Source organism: Mustela lutreola, chromosome 7 (assembly GCF_030435805.1).
Source record: "Mustela lutreola isolate mMusLut2 chromosome 7, mMusLut2.pri, whole genome shotgun sequence".
NCBI classification, from domain to species: domain Eukaryota; kingdom Metazoa; phylum Chordata; class Mammalia; order Carnivora; family Mustelidae; genus Mustela; species Mustela lutreola.
Window position 1 is genome coordinate 113,428,469 of NC_081296.1, and position 17,534 is coordinate 113,446,002.

General features: G+C 37.8%; 1 protein-coding gene across 2 annotated transcripts in view; it reads left to right on the plus strand.

The window, feature by feature from the left end:
- The window catches only part of LRRC9 (leucine rich repeat containing 9), a 108,679-nt gene that overhangs the window by 18,063 nt on the left and 73,082 nt on the right, over positions 1-17,534 (plus strand). For both annotated transcript variants that reach the window (XM_059182235.1, XM_059182234.1), the window contains exons 8-12: positions 134-289; positions 2,760-2,956; positions 3,853-3,984; positions 12,290-12,466; positions 12,809-12,926. In XM_059182235.1, coding sequence (XP_059038218.1) covers positions 134-289; positions 2,760-2,956; positions 3,853-3,984; positions 12,290-12,466; positions 12,809-12,926 — 780 coding nt within the window. The remainder of the gene's footprint in view (positions 1-133; positions 290-2,759; positions 2,957-3,852; positions 3,985-12,289; positions 12,467-12,808; positions 12,927-17,534) is intronic.

The window sequence follows — 17,534 nt, forward strand, 5'->3', positions numbered from 1 at the left end:
TATTAGCAAATGCGCATGCAAAACTTTCCAGTGGATTATATAGAACATATCACACTCCTGTAATGCCACTAATAATTACTTGTAATGTTTTTTGCTCCAGCTGATTTTTTGTGTTTTTCCCCCTTACTTTTAGACCACAGCAATGAAAAAAATAATGTATTACAATATGCGTATAAAAACTGTTCAGAGGCATCTTAATGAAGACCTTGAAAAACTGAATGATCGAAAATGCAAATTACAGAAGTTGCCAGAAGAACGCATAAAATTATTTAGCTTTGTGAAAAAAAATGTAAGATTTAATATAAAATTTCAGTGGCCATAGCTTAAGAAAACTGGTGATAAGACAGCATTTCTTTTTAAATTTTATATAGATAATGCTTTTATGACTACTTCCAAGTTTGCCCCCAAATTTTTTATTCCATTTGCTTGACTAAACTTCATTGTGTGCTTAGAAGTCTGCAACTATAAAAAGGTACAGGCTTGTTAATTTATAAACATTTTAAAAAACTGAGTAATTCAATATAATTCCAAAAGTTATAAAGATCTATTTCTGCTGCATTTTTATTAGACACCTTAAGGCTGTGCTCAAAATTCATATTTTTGCCTAAAGTGCTAAAATACCCCTTAACTAATATTATTAAGATATTAAGACAAGGTAGGAACTTTAAATCAAGCTATACTTCGGTAGTTATTTTATGTGTGCTTTTTTAACTTGGAGTAAATTGGATTTCCTTTACCAAAAGTAGACTCTGAAAAATTAAGGATTATTAACCTCAAAATAGAAACTTTGTATATATTAGAACTTACTGTATTTTTTTAAAGGCAAGAAAATATAATCATTCAACAAATGGTATCAAAACATAAACAATTTGGGAGTAGGGGAATTGGACTTCGTTTACGCTTCACCAAAAATAAATGCTAGTGGGGAAAAAAGAACTAAATGTAAAAATTTTTAAAACCCGAAAAAACTGAAGAATATATAAATGAATATGTTTACCTGACCTCAGCCTGCCGAATAAAAGAAATACTAGAAATGACAAAAGAACAGAGTGTAGATTCGATTGCAAAAAGTAAAAGTAAAATGTTTGGTACTTAAAAAAGCATCATTAATAAAAGTAAACAATAAATGACAGTCTGAAAAATGTCTTCAACAAACATTCTGGACAGATGTGATATCCGTAGTATAAAGAATCGTAAGTAAAACAAAAAGCAAATATTTAAATAGACAAACCAAGCAAAGCACATAAATTTTAATTTTACAAAAGAAGAAATAAAAAATGACTGATAAACATTTGAACGAAGAGCTCAACTTGATTATGAATTTTCCAAATGTGAATTAAGATAACAATCATTTTTGCCTATAAAATTGTCAAAGTATAAAACATCATAGTACTCAGGCTGGTAAAGAGGTGTGTGACACTACTATACCACCAATGGAACATAATTTGGGTCGTATGTATTTACAGCCTGAAAACGCTTGTAGCATTTGACCTAATAAATCTACATATAGCACTCTATTCTAAGGATTTGGATAAATATTTACATAGATATGATATTGATCAGTGTACTATTAGTGACAACAAAAAACTGGAAACTTGCCTAAATGTTTAACCAGAGAGGAAGAATTATTCATTCTTAAAATAGAATAGTATACTACCATTAAAACCCAAGTCTTTTAAATATATTTAATATTTTAAATAAATAAATAAATAGATTTAATATTTATAAATACATTAATTATAGAACATATAGATAAGTTATATATTTCTAATATAAGCAGGTTTTAATTAATGGTATAATAGAAATTTATCCTTAAAGTGAAACATTAACAGAATTTATTTTTGAATAAAAAAATGAACCAGTATATGGAAATCACTTTATATCTACTTTTATTGTGGAAATGAATGTATTAAGTAAGATTGCAAATGTGAAAAATAATACCTGTAGATAAGATAAATTATAGCCATTTTTATAAATGTGCTGAATTTGTTTTTTAACAGCTGGATATAGCCATTATAGAAGGGGGAGAACAGATAATTAGTTAATTTCTTTTTATATACACTTCTCCATGTATAGTACAATTTATCTTGAAATCCTGCTAGGCAGAGATAAGGCAAGACAAGTGAGGCACTCACTGTGTGCCCAAAATCTGTGTGCTAAAAACCTCAGTAACCACAATAAATCATGCCTAGTGCAGTATTTTTTAAAAATGCAAATGAATGCCAACAAAGCCCATTATGAACAAGAAAAAACAAAATATCAAAATTTTAGACAAAGACCTTGCTATGCTGAGCCATATATAGGAGACTGGCAAAAAGAAAAAATAAGCATCCCTATATACATGTTTTGTACATATGCTATGGTTGATTTTTTCCCAGAATATCAAAGTACTTAAAAAAATATTGAAAAATTGAATAGAAGTCATATTAATTTGAATTAATTTTAATTATACCAAAACCAGTATTTGTTATAATTTTACTTTGGCTTTATAATAGAAACAAACCCGTCGCTTAATATTTAAAAATCCATTTGCTTTTCTCGTTGTCAATTTTAAAAACTGCCATATATTTAAGACTGTCCCTTGGTCAAGATAAATTGGCTAACTAAACTTGTACCCAGGTTGTAATCACCCATTTAGTATGTTTTTATGAACTTTAGCCTATTTATTATCTAGATTTTTATTTTATTAATTTAAATTAATTATATATTTAATAATTCCACTAAAAATGTTTTGCTCTCTGGCACACTGATTTCAACAGCTGGAACGAGAACTTGCTGAACTCAAGGGATCTGGCAAAGGGCACAATGATAGATCCAATAACAATAAAGTAACTGAACTTGAAAAATCAAAGAACTGTGAAACTGTTACAGAAGAACCAAATCTTCAACAGAAGATACTGACCAAACTAAATGCCTTGAATGAAAGGGTAACATTCTGGAACCAAAAATTAGATGAGTATGTTTTATGAATTACCTAGTTTTTCAAATTTGAAAATGAGAGAATAGAATGTTCTAGACTATCAGTTGAGCTCAGTTCCTTTCTTCATGAGTGGAAAGAATTCTATTATGAAGGAAAACATGGAATGTGTTTTCAGTCCAGTTCCCAGTAGAGCTAGACATCATTGGTTCAAAGCTGACACATGTTGTTTTTCCAGAGGCAATACTTACTTAGGCATAGCGAACTTCCCCCAACTGGCTTTCTGTCACATCACTGCTATAGTGTTTGCAAACAAAACAGAGCTGCTACTGATGCAAAAACTTACCACATAGATCTGACTGAGCAAAGCATATACACAGTTGTCCGGAATCATGTAGAAACAAACTCTGGTTGCATATCAACGAGAAATATAAAACAGGAAGACATAGTAAGTTCTGTAAATTTTTTATTTACTAGGGCACTAAATGGTTAAGTAGGTTTGCCCTGTAAATACTACTACTAATAATAATAACTAACATTTATTGGGTTCTTTTTTTGTGCCAATTCTTTGCTAAGAGCTTTATAAGAATTTTGCATATAATCCTCAAAAAAGCTTTTGCAGGTGTGGTACTATTAATATTGCCATTTTGCTAAGAAACTACAGCATAAAAAAGATCTGAGAGCCATAAGTGGTAGAGCTAGGATAGCCTTCTAACCTCCACATATTCTGAAGTTAACATAATTTGAAGTGATTTTAATTGTCAGAAATAGAATACCTTTTCCTTTGTTTAACTGTTAACACCAGGCTTTATTTATCCATTGACAGAAGCCTATATTTTAACATCAGCTATTAAAAAAATCGATTTTAATTTTATTGTGATTTTTAAGTGTTTCTAATAGCTTTGTTTTTTGTTTGTTTTTTTTTTCTCAAATAGAATTGAAGCAATTTATCGTGTTGAACTAAAGCAAAAGAAGAAAAGTCATGGATTATTGATCCCATTTTTGTTAATTGAGTTGGAAACTGTGGGAAATATCCATTTTGAAGAAGGCACGCGATCTGATGACTGGTAAATCTATCTGAAATTTAGTTACAGCTTTAAAAATAATTTTTGGTGCTTAAGATAGATCATCAACCAAAATACCAACTTATAAAATCTCAAGATATGCAATTTTCAAAAAAACCTATCATATAGAATATTCATCCACTAGAAATTGGCTATTACCTATTTTGCCATCAGTACATTTTCTGTTGCCAGAATACAATTTTTAAATGTTTATGGCCAAGTATTAATTTTACATATGTTTATACTGTTCATTTCTGGACTAGATACAAGCCTGGATTCTGAATACTGTATGAGAAGCTAGATAGAGGAGTGCAGAAGCAAGACTGGCCACAGCAGGTTGCAAACACTGGAGGAGCCTCCCTAGCAAATTTCCTGCAGGTCCATAGTCACAGTCAAACCAGTAGTCTAGAGCTAGCTAGAGTCAGGGTGCACATGGACTTTGTGAATTAAAATAAGGCATACACTTGGGGTGCCTGGGTGGCTCAGTGGGTTAAAGCCTCTGCCCTTGGCTCAGGTCATTATCCCAGGGTCCTGAGCTGGAGAGCCCTGCATTGGGCTCGCTGCTCAGCAGGGAGCCTGCTTCCCCACCTCCCTAACCCCTCACACCCCACTGCCTGCTTCTCTGCCTACTTGTGATCTCTCTCAAATAATCTGAAAAAAAAAAAATGTGATCTTTAAAAAAAAAAATAAGGTACACTTAAAAGCCAGGAATTTGGGTGGAAAACCCATTTAGATAAAAAATGGAGGGGCGCCTGGGTGGCTCAGTGGGTTAAGCCGCTGCCTTCGGCTCAGGTCATGATCTCAGGGTCCTGGGATCGAGTCCCACATCGGGCTCTCTGCTCAGTGGGGGGCCTGCTTCCCTTCCTCTCTATCTGCCTGCCTCTGTCTACTTGTAGTCTCTGTCTGTAAAAAAAAAAAAAAAAAAAATGGAAAGAGCCACCAGAAACAGAAGCAGCAGGAAATGGGCATACACACTTCAAAATTAGGAGAAGGGAAGGAAAAGTGAATTGGGGGAAACGGGGGGAGATGAACCATGAGAGACTGTGGACTCCAAGAAACAAACTGAGGATTTTGGAGGGGAGAGCGGAGGTTAGGTGAGCCTGGTGGTGGGTATTAAGGAGGCCACGTATTGCAAGGAGCACTGGGTGTGGTGCATAAACAATGAATCTTGGAATAATGAAAAAATTAAATTTAGAAATGAATAAAAATAAAAATAGGTATCCGTGAAAAAAAAAAAATTGAAGCCTTCTGGTACAAAACCAGGAAGTGGTTGTGCCACCTCATCTTGAGGGTACAACCAAAGAAATGATTCTAAAGAACAGAAAAAAGGAAGGGAGCCGGGAGGGAAGGAAGGAAGAGGGGAGGGGGAGGAAGGAAGGAGAAAGAAGGAAAGAAATGAAGTAGGAAAGAAGGGAAAGAAAAATTTTGCAGCAGAAAAATATCACTTTAACTTTCACATTTCTGCAATCATTTTCTCAAAATTGGGGAGCTCACAAGCTGAAGATTGTCATAGACTCCTAGAAGCATACTGTAAATTTGGGTGTGGAGAGAAATCAGGAAACACATAAAGTGATAGATGGATTTGATATATCATCCCAGAGGATTTTACTTGCAGTCAGTGTTGAAAAATATACTGACTTTTCTGGAGCAAAATGGAAAAATTGCATTTACCTTGTATAAAGAAAAATACATGATTGTTATGGATTACCTTAAAACAAGCCCCTGATTTATACTATATGTAGCTCTTACCTCTGTGAATAAAATCTTCTCAAGGGCCTTGGTGATACATTGGTGGGAAAGTCTGAGAAGTTCTGCCCAAGTGAGAAAAAGACCTTTTAAAATACTTTCTTTTGTATCTTTGCATCCATTTGCCCAGCAGTTACCACTGTTCAGTTAACCACAATACTTGATTTTTATGTACAAAGATATAAAAGGTATTAATTCCAGTTTCCATGTAAACAAATAAAGGCCTTGATTTTTTAAGTGCAAAAACTGCATGGTGTCTGTCTGTTGGGTACATAAATAATTTTTTAGTCTTTCGTTTATATTCACTCAACCTAAATAGATTTGTTTCTTACTTTTGTTTTTTTTATTTTTAACTTATTGCAGAGGAGGCTTTTTTACAGAGCAAGTAGATTATAGAGTAAAAAACATAAAAGCAAAATGACTAGGGGCACCTGGGTGGCTCAGTCATTAAGTGTCTCCCTTTGGCTCAGGCCATGATCCCAGGGTTCTGAGATAGAGCCCTGCATCAGGTTCCCTGCTCAGGAAGCCTGCTGCTCCCTCTCCCACTCCCCCTGCTCGTGCTCCCTCTCAATGCTGTGTCTCTCTCTGTCAAATAAATAAAATCTTAAAAAAAAAAAAAAAAGGAAAATTACTAAAAACCCATTTAGAGGGGTGCCTGGGTGGCTCAGTGGGTTAAGCCTCTGACTTTGGCTCAGGTCATGATCTCAAGGTCCTGGGATTGAGCCCTGCACTGGGCTCTCTGCTCAGCAGGGAGCCTGCTCCCCACGCCCCCTTACCCCCCACCCTGCTTTCTCTGCCTGCCTCTCTGCTTACTTGTGATCTCTCTCTCTGTCAAATAAATAAATCTTTTTTTTTTTTTTTAAGCCATTTAGGTAACTTTGTCACCCTGATAGTATATAAGATTTGATGGATTTTTTAAAAATTATTTATTTATTTATTTATATGAGAGAGAGAGCATGAGCAGGGGGAAAGGAGAGGAAGAGGCAAAAGGAGAGGGGGTGAGAGAAGCAGGCTGAGTGAGGAGCCCAAGCAGGGCTTGATCACAGGACCCCAAGATCTTGACCTGAGCCCAGGTCAGATGCTTAACCAACTAAGCCACCCAGGCACCCCAGCTTTGATGGATTTAGATGTTCATTAGCAATTGTTTACTTGGTTTAAATAAGAATAACCTTGACCCACTTTAAGAAGACAAATATATATTGGCAGAATTTGAAAGATTGTTTTTTACTTTTAGTGTACCACAAGCTTGGCCACCTTATCTGTGGTATTTTTATGGATGTTAAGAATTAAGTACTGGCGTGCCTGGCTGGCTCTGCTGGAAGAGCATGTGACTCTTGATCTAAGGGTCCTGAGTTCAAGCCCCACACTAGGTGTAGAGATTATTTTAAAAAAATTTAAAAAAAGGAAATAACTACTAATGTGCTTTAAATTGCTCAATGTGCTACATGTCTGGTTATTTTATTTAAGCACTGGCTTCTCTTTTATTAATACTTTTTAAAATCAGTGATTTAGGATTTAAATAAAAAGTACTAGAGTAGAGCTAGAACCCAAATACAAAGATTTTATGTCAAAATAGTCTTCGTTTATTTCTTTAGGAAAAGAGCATTGCAGATTTCTAATTATGTATCGTTTGCTGTTTCTTCACTTCATTAATTTTATGAAATAAAAGGACTATATTTTTCAGTTCAAAGAAGACCTTGTTTTATAAAGACTTCCTTGTTGAGTAGATTTTTGCCACTGTAGCATTATCATTACAGATTCTTATTATCTACCTGTGTATTACCAGTTGAGTTAGCCACTGACAGCAGACAACATTGGTCAAGTCAGGACTCACTCCAAGGCATAAAAGACACTGTCCTTGTGCTTGAAAAGCTTTGAACCTGGTTATAGATCCCAGGGCATTTACAATTTAAAAAAATAAGTTCAAAGCATCACAAAATAGTATATAAGTAACTATAAGTTCCTTGGGGACTTATAAAATGTTTCTTGTACCTTGTAAGTCATAACAACTAGCATAGGACTGGCTGGATTCATAACTCTATAAAAACTACTATTTGATGTTTCCAAAATCACTTAATACTCACTTAACAGTTTCACTTTTGTGTATATAATGACTTTCAGTAATCTACTGTTATATATAAAGATTTCGTGCTTCCTGTACTCTTTCAGGGAGTTACAGCAGCATAAACTTTTTTTTTTAATGTTCAGTTAGCCACTGTAGAGTACATAATTAGTTTTTGAAGTAGCGTTCAGTGATTCTTTAGTTAAGTATAACACCCAGTGCTCATCACAACATGTGCCCACCTCAATACCCATCACCCTTTACCCCTCCCCCCACTCAACTTTTTGTTTTATACAGGTAAGATATTGGTATAAGTCAGCAAATAAGTTGACAGTATTTAGAATTTTGAAGTACATTTTAATAGGTCTTACTGAGGTACAGCCATTTAAAAAATGTGCATTCTACATTTGCTATATGAGTGTGTCATTTGGATATTATTGAATGATTGTAGGCATCTCTCTGTGTAAATCAGTCTCAGTCAATGATGTATATCACCACTGAGGATGCTCACACATTCCAGTACCACTGAATGAGTGACAGTACCCAGTGAAATGATGGGTCCTCATTCTCCTAGCCTCTACCATACTTGATGCTGCTAACCATTCCTTCTGTAACTTCACCTCTCTTGTTTTGTTTTGTTTCTTTTAAAGATTTTATTTAATTATTTGAGAGAGAACACAAGTGGAGTGCGGGGTGGGGGGAACGGGGGGAGAAGCAGGCTCCCCACGTGAGGCTCGATCCCAGGACCCTGAGATCACGACCTGAGTTGAAGGCAGATGCTTAACCGACTGACCCAACCAGGCATCCCTCACCTCTCTCGGTTTTTGTACTTAGACATTTTCTATTTCCTTTTTATATTCTCTTGCTAGTCTCTTGTATTCCTGAACTTTTAAAAACTACTTACGTTTACAGTCTTTCTTCTTTACTCTAGTCCTGTAGATGCTATCTGGATGTCCAACTGGTAAGGCAAACTCAACACATTCAAAAGAGAACTCACCTGTGAAGTAATAAAATACATAGTAAGGTTAGAGTCAGAAAACCTAGGTTACACTCTATGTACATAATCTTTTTTTTTTAAAGATTTTATTTATTTATTTGACAGACAGAGATCACAAGTAGGCAGAGACACAGGCAGAAAGGAGGCAGAGAGGAGGAAGCAGGCCCCCTGCCGAGCAGAGAACCTGATGCGGGGCTCGATCCCAGGACCCTGGGATCATGACCTGAGCTGAAGGCAGAGGCTTTAACCCACTGAGCCACCCAGGTGCCCCAATCTTTATGTTTTTGTTTTCTATCTACAAACCACCCTTTCTACTGACTCCTCCATTCGTGTTTGTGGCACAACCATCCTACCAGTCATGCAGACGCAATCAACACTGAAGCCATTCTTGACTGCTTTGTCTCCCTCAGCCTTCACTGTATGGTCTCTGGACTAGCCTAACTCCTTTTCAGACCCCTTCAGAGCCAGCCAAACCATGTGTGCCTCACTGCTCATGGCGCATACCTGGTATACCACCAAATAAGTGGTTTCTTCTCTTCTACTGCCTTTGCCAGAATGCCCATCCTTGCCCACATGCTCTATCACTGTCTGTCAAAACTTACTTTATCTTCAAGGGCCATCTTTTGTGAGGGATATTTTTGTCATTTTTATCAGAGTAGTCATTATTATTCTTTTTGAGTCTTCATAGCACTTAGTTGTTCCCTCTCCCATCTTCTACTCTAATTTTGCCTGTACGTGTTCCATCACTTTTATGCTCCCTTTGTTTATAAACTCAATGAAGAGAGAGACTGCATTTGTGTTCATCTTTGAATCTTTTCTATTCCATTCTCTTGCTCAGGATCCATCCACTGAGTTTCTACTAGGGGCCAGGTTCTATTCTAGGTGCTGGGGTTAAAAGGCATGGGTCCTGCTCTCATCAGGCTGCATTCTGGTGTAGGAGACGATGGTAATGAAACCATATTCGGTTGTGGGATAATTGTCGGTGTGGAGAAGAATGGCATTCAAACCAGAATGGGGATGTAGAGAAAGTTTTCTAGAAGTGGGGATGCTTGGTAGGGAGACGCTTTGATCTGAATTTTGTAGGACAGATAGAAGTTGACTATATAGAGTATTAGGAGAAGGACTTCCCAGGCAGAGGAAATAACATCTGAGCTGGTAGTTTGAATTTTGTCCTTAGATCTATGGGACTTTTTGGAGAGGTAGAACAGATTTAGATACTACTTTATATAAATTTCTATAGTCATTATTTAAGATTCAGACAGCAATACATGTATCTCAAGCCAGTAATGACATGCCCCCCAGTGCATGTAGCATGTTACTAGCAATGCTGTGGGAAGTATCATCCTCTGTGAGGACCTGGTAATAGTAATAGTGGAAGTCACAGTTCTTCTCTGTCAGCATAGGTCTGATTCTCCCTCCTCCAACAGTATTCCAGAACTCTGTGAATGATGTCTTTTCATCCCCAGCATGGCCAGGAGATGGAATGCATTGTTTTACTGCTCTGACCCCAGGTAGCGCAGAGCCCATGTTCTCTTAGCACTGGGGTCCCCAGTCTCCAGGGCTCTAGGAATTCCATGCAAGGAAGGGCCCCGCTACTGAATTTCTAGGCAGAGGAAAGTTCTAAGAAAGGACCACACTTTGTGGAGTTTCCTGTGCCATTCATGGTTCTTGCATTCCTGGGAACCAAACTAGAAGTTAGGTATTGTCCATTTATCACTTATATCTATTCTTAAAAAAAAAAGACTAGGGGTGCCTGAGTGGCTCAGTGGGTTAGGGCCTCTGCCTTTGGCTCAGGTTGTGATCCCAGGGTCCTGGGATTGAGCCCTGCATTGCGCTCTCTGCTCCGTGGAGAGCCTGCTTCCTTCTCTCTGCCTGCCTCTCTGCCTACTTGTGATCTGTCTGTCGAATAAATAAATAAGACCTTTAAAAAAAAAAAAAGACTAAAAAAAGATTTATTTATTTATTTGAGAGGGAGAGAGAGAGAATCTCACACATGAGTGGGGGGAGGGGTAGAGGGAGAGAATCTTCAAGCAGACTCCCCCCCCAATGAGCACAGAGCCAGAGGCAGGGCTCAATCCCACGATTCCAAGACCACTACCTGAGCTGAAACCAGAGTCGGATGCCCAACTGACTAAGCCGTCCAGGTGCCCCACTTACATCTATTCATGATTACCCTTTTATTACTATATAACAAAAAATTTATCTCGATAAAATGCCTACAGCACTTGTTTCTATCAAAGTGCAACAACAATAACAATAACAATAAATAGGTTACAAGGAATAATGAGAGCTTCTGTGGTTTCGGGACATATAATGTAGGGGTGACCTGGACTCATTAGGCCCAGACAGTGATCCCTCTATACATGGTGACTATAGGTTTCCCACTCCTCGTGATGATGTAGCTATTTAGCCAGACCTCTGAAATAATTATAGGAGTTGCAACACTACTTACATTTTTGGCTGGCTCCCTATGGGCTGGGAGCTCCTGTGGGAATGGTTTGGTTTTGGCAGCTCACTTTTTAGTTCTAAGGGAAGAGTAACTGGGCAGCACCCAACTGCCCTGGTTTAGTCTTTGCCAGTGAGAAAAGCAAACAGTCTAAGTAAGTTTGTCTCAGGGAGAGACCACCACTAGGAAGCTCACTTCTGTGATCCTAGCCCACACCATGCTCACGCTTTGCTTGATATGCCAGTAAGGACCAGACATCTCATTATAGGCAATATATCCCATATAAAATCACTTAACTTCCTTTTCAAATTGATACATTTTAAAATATCATCTTAATTAAGCCAAATTCTGTGCTACTTTAAGACAGGGCATGGCCCAGTAAGGGCAGTAAAGAGCATATGAGCACTTCCAAATACATTTTCTTGAGAACTTCACATAGCTGGCCCTTCCTTCTTCATTTCTTAGTTCAAATATCTTCTCTGAAAGATCTTACCCAAGATCAGTTTTAAGTAGCCCCCACTCCAATCCTTACATTCAACTTCTCTTTCTTCTAAGCCTTTAACAATCTAGAAATGATTTTATTTATGTCTTGTTTGTTTTTTAGCCAAGTTCTTACAATATAGATTCACTGCAAGCAGGGACCTTGCCTCTTTCACTTCTATATACCTGGTTATGAAGTTATTTGTGGTAGTCCAAGTGAGAGATGATGGGGATATGGACTAGAGTAATAACAGTGGTGATGACATAGGGTTATATTCAGGATGGATATTAGACGTAGGGCCAAACAGATTTGCTGAAAGTGGGGCAGAGAGGCATAATGGAGGATTACTCAACCAAAGTATCTTTTAGTCAGAACACATATATAATAATTAATAAAACTCTTACTTTTATGTTTCAAAGTTTAACTTCTCTTTTATTGATCAAGTAAGTGTGATATGCCAATGTATCTTTAGCAAAAAACATAAAATAATGGACTATAGCTTTTATATGTAACTTTGTGTTCTTCAACATTTTTAGGACAATCTGTTCTTTGTATATATTCTGTCTTCCCATATAGGTTTAACTCTTGCTATGAATTAATTCTCTCACGTTTTTGTACATGGGACTTCAGAACATATGGTATTACAGGAGTGAAAGTAAAACGTGTCACCAAAGTCAACAACCGTATTCTGAGACTAAAATTTGAAGAGAAATTCCAAAAGTTTTTTGACAATGAAGATATGCATGATTCAGAGTAAGAAGTTAAACTCCATAAGGGACATTTTTTTGGAAGTGTGATTTTATTTTGTACAAGAGTCTTTCTGTTTTAAAAGTTAACACTATTAAAAATACACCTTATTAGTAAATATTGCCTGTTCATGCATTTCAACTAGGATGACTTTACCCACACGGGGGCTCATTTTGAGACTGAGGGGTTTTGGAGGCTTAGTAATGCTGGTGGAACATTCATTGTAAATGAGAAATATCATGGGCAGGATATATGGTTGTCTTATCTATAGCTAAGCTTTTTAAAAATCAATTCTCAAACTTCTTCTTCTTCTTTTTTTTTTTTTTTTTTGTCTCAACTGTTCTTAAGGAACTATCGAAAGATGCTGGAATGTCTTTTTTACGTTTTTGATCCTGAAGTTACAGTGAAGAAAAAGCATCTGCTCCAAATACTTGAAAAAGGATTCAAAGACAGTGAGACAAGCAAGGTAACATAAAATGTCATTCAGAATAATGCTTTCTTCCTAATGAATAAAGCTCTGCCATTAGTTAGGCAGGGTTCAATTCTTAATCCTTTTATCCATATTTATTTATTTGTTTATTTATTTATGGTAAAGATTTTATTTATTTATTTGACAGACAGAGATCACAAGTAGGCAGAGAGGCAGGCAGAGAGAGAGAGAGAGAGAGAGGAGGAAGCAGGCTCCCTGCTGAGCAGAGAGCCCGATTCGGGCCTCGATCCCAGCACTCTGAGATCATGACCTGAGCCGAAGGCAGAGGCTTAACCCACTGAGCTACCCAGGAGCCCCCTTTTATCCATGTTTAGAACAAACTGCTGTTTCACAGCTTGGTACTGGAAAGTATAGCATCTTCCTTCTTTGTATTATACCAGAGTAAGTCCATCAGTTACTCTATCTGCCTGACTTTTTCTTTCTAGGTATCCTATTTTGTGTTGAAATCTACTTCTCTAATCTGTTTTAAACTCTCTAATATTCATCCTGAAAAAAGAAATCCATTCACTCGACACTGCTGGGCTTTCTAGCTATCATCCTGTTTTTCTGTTTCTCTTTTACTGCCAGACCTCTTTATTCTGTACTTCATTGTCCCCACCTTGCCCCTGGTCACACTGAGCTCTAAAATATCCAACCATCCCTCCTTATTCTTCCACCCTCTTGATCAGGCGGCTGTAACACGCAGGTATAGAGCAGTACCTCCTAGTCCTTCTCACATCATGGCACACATGAAATGATAATGTGGCTGCATTTAAATCCTGGCTTTCCTGCTCACCAGCCATGTGCCTTCACATAGCTCTGTCTCTTTCTTCCTATCTGAATGAAGGTGATATTAGTATCTAGTCTACAGAGCTGTTGGTAGGATTCAGGGAAATATGCATTAAAGAAGTCTTGGATACTTGTACATCTGTGTTCATAACATCATTATTCACAATAGCCAAAAAGTAAAAACAACCCAAAGGCCCATCAACAGATGAATAGATAAACAAAATGTGCTTTATCCCTACAATAGAATATTAGTCAGCCATAAAAAGGAATTAAATTCTGACACATGCTATAACGTGGTTAAACTTTGAAAGAATTATGATAAGTGAAAGAAGCCAAACACATGGGCACCAGGGTGGCTCAGTTGCTTAAGTGTCTGCCTTAGGCTCAGGTCATGATCCCAGGGTCCTGGGATGGAGTCCCGGGTCAGGCTCCCTGCTCAGTGGGGAGCATGTTTCTCCCTTTGCCTCTCTGTCTCTCATGAACAAATAAATAAAATCTTTAAAAAAAAAAAACAGCCAAACACAAATGAAAAAATATTGTATAATCCCACTAACATGAGGTACTTAGAATAGGCAAATTGGTAGAGACAGAAAGTAGAATAGAGGTTACCAAGGGGTGGGGAGGACAGAGGGATAGGCAGTTATTGTTTGATGAGCACAGACCTTTTATTTGGGATGATGAAAATCTCTGGAAATGAATTATGAATTATGAATGTACTTAATGCCAATGAATTGTACACTTAAAAATGATCTAAGTGGTAGTTTTACTTTATGTATTTTTTACCATAATTAAAAAAAAAATCACTGAAAAACCATCACAGCCACTCCGTGGAGAATGGACTGGAGGGAGCGGGAGCAGATGACAGGGACAGTAGATGGAGGAGATCCCACAGCAGCTCAAGCTAGAGGTGCTGATGGCTTCAGCAGGGTGGTGTGGTGAGAGTGCCCTCACTATGCTTTCTAGAAGAGAAGTGAGGAGGAGGTGAGGAATAGAGGATTTTAAGGCAGAGGGTGCTCAGGGTGATTCCAGAGAACTAGGAGTTATCAGGGGCACAAAGGGTGGTAGAAGGACGGGGCTAACGTTTGTGTTTTCTGCTTGCCCCAGACCCTGTGCTAGCGCTCAGTGCCCTGCACCTCTAGTAGGAGACAGAATAGCCCTAAACCTTCTATTCGCCCTCTGTCTGGTACAGCAGCCACCACCCAGAGGTGACCGTCGAACATTTGAAATGTGACTTGTCAGAATTGAGATGCTCTAGAAGTTTAAAACAAATAGTTTTGAAAGACCTAGTATAGAGAGAAGACTATAACATCTTCTATTGGTTACATTTTAAAATGATAATATTTCAGATATATTAGATTAAATAAAATGTATTATGGAACTTTACCCCCCAAAATTACCCAAAAAGTTCTTGGACCAATTCCTGGCACATGGAAAGTTTTTATGTAAAATCTACCATTATTATCTGAAACATCTGATGCTATGGACTGCTCTTTGCTTTTTGGAATTCGTTTGGCATCCACGATATTATAATCTTGTTATCCTATTCTTCTGATTATCCTGCCTTTTTTCCTTTTTATGCTTCCTCTTCCCTCTAAACATGAGAATACCACAAGATTAAGGTTCACTAATCTACCCTTTTTTTTCTCTGCACACTATCAATTACACTCATTGTTAAAATCTTAGAAATGGGGGAACATAATTGGCTAGAAAAATCACTGTGTAGCACATCGATCTGATAAACTAGATTTTTATGCTATGATGAGCATGCAAGCAGTAAAGATGAGTATCTGCTGCATCATTTAAAAGATGGAATAAGACTAAAAACTAAAAACATGAGCTGCATAAGCAGTTTAGAAGATGAATTTGATTTAGGTTGGCAGAGGGCTGGAGGGCAGGGAAAAATAAGATATTCTCTTTGATACCCAAGGACTTGGTCAAAAGCCACAGAAGTGGCATTTAGTCCATCTTTGCTTTCTCCAGAAGGTACATCCTCAGCCTCCTGATCTCTGCTCTGGCACCAACAGCTGCCGTTCCTACCTGGTTCCTCTGCCTTATCTCCTTATCTATCTAAAACTAGACTTTAATCTTTTGTCCATAAGCAACTCTCCCCTCTTGTCATTTTCTACTAATAATGCTGTCATTCTTTTCACTGACCAGACCAGGTTCAAAGCCTTGAAATCATATCTGACCACTCCCTCCTCCATTATCCATATATCTAATCATTCACAATTTGTAGTGATTCTTCCTTTATGGCATCACTTGCATTCTTCCTTTCCCTCTCCATTCCCATTGCCTGCCACCACTTCGAACATTTCTTCCAGACGTGCCTGGGTGGCTTAGTCAGTTAAATGTCCACTTCTTGATTCCAGCTCAAGTCTTGATCTCAGGGTCTCGAGTTCAATCCCTGCATTGGGCTCCATGCAGGGTGTGGATCCTACTTTAAAAAAAAAAAAAATCCCTCTACTGTTTGCTAGTAGTTTTCTGGTGGGCAGTCCTGCCCTTGGTCTTCCTCTCTATTCCATCTACCTTTAACAGTACAAATTAATCTTTCCTAAAAAGTTATTTTCACCTCTCACACTGCACTGTTTCATGATGAAAATTCTTCAGTAGCTTCCCATTACTGATAATAATGAAATCCAAATCCCTCTGCCTGGCATTTAAGGCCCCTCAAAATCTAGCTTCAGCCTAACTCCCTATTACCAAATATATAAATATCCCAGATGAAGTATGTACTTTCCTTACAATTCTCCTAAACACACCTCAGTGCCATGCCTCCCTCTGATGAAATGCCCTTTTCTGCTTTTCACCTGTGACAAACTAACGCTTCAAGTCTCAGCTTAAGGACTTCTACCTTTGTGCAGCCTTTCCCGAGTTCTCAAATGGTAGGAGCCCTCTTACCTAGTTTACAGGTCTATCAAAAAGTCAATATGGAAAATTGTAAATGAATGATTTACTTAAAAAACTCTTGAGCAAACTTAATATATGTGCTGCCAAAGCAAGCACCCCTTTAGCAAACTTAAGGGTACCTGGCTGGTTCAGTTGGGAGAGCATGTGACTCTTGATCTCAAAGTCATGAGTTTGAGACTTGTATGGAGTAGAGTTTAAAAAATTTTTTTAAAACCTCTAATCTTGTGTTTCATTTGTCTTTTTTTTTTTTTTTAATTTGACAGAGAGAGACAGTGAGAGAGAGAACACAGCATGGTTAGTGGGAGAGGGAGAAGCAGGCTTCCCACCAAACAAGTAGCCCAATGCAGGGCTGGATCCCAGGACCCAGGGATCATGACCTGAGTTGAAGGCAGATGCTTAATGACTGAGCCACCCAGGCACCCCTTTTTGTCTTTTTTTTTTTAAGGTGTTATTTATTTATTTGAGAGAAAGTGCAAGAGAACATAAGCAGCTGGGTTGGAGGGAGAGGGGCGAAGGGAGAGGGAGAAGCAGACTCTCCACTGAGCAGGGAGCCCAATGCAAGGGCTCTATTCCAGGACCCTGAGATCATGAACTGAGCCAAAGTCAGAAGCTTAACCAACTGAGCCACCCAAGCGCCCCATCTTTTGTCTGTCTTTTTATGTAGGGCCAAAGCCTTTGATAGGAGGTTGGAGCTCCTGAGTCTTTCTTACATCAGGCCACAACCATATTACATACTAGTTTCAGTTTCTTTAAAGTTGAACATGAACTTAAAGATTCTTGCAGAGCAACTCGAGTACAAAAATCAAACTAATTTTAGTTTGTATGATCCTCCCGGCCACCACCAAACTTCTGTGTTTGCCTCACCTTCATATATTCTAAAAGAAGCTTCTAATGATTACTCTCTCTGCA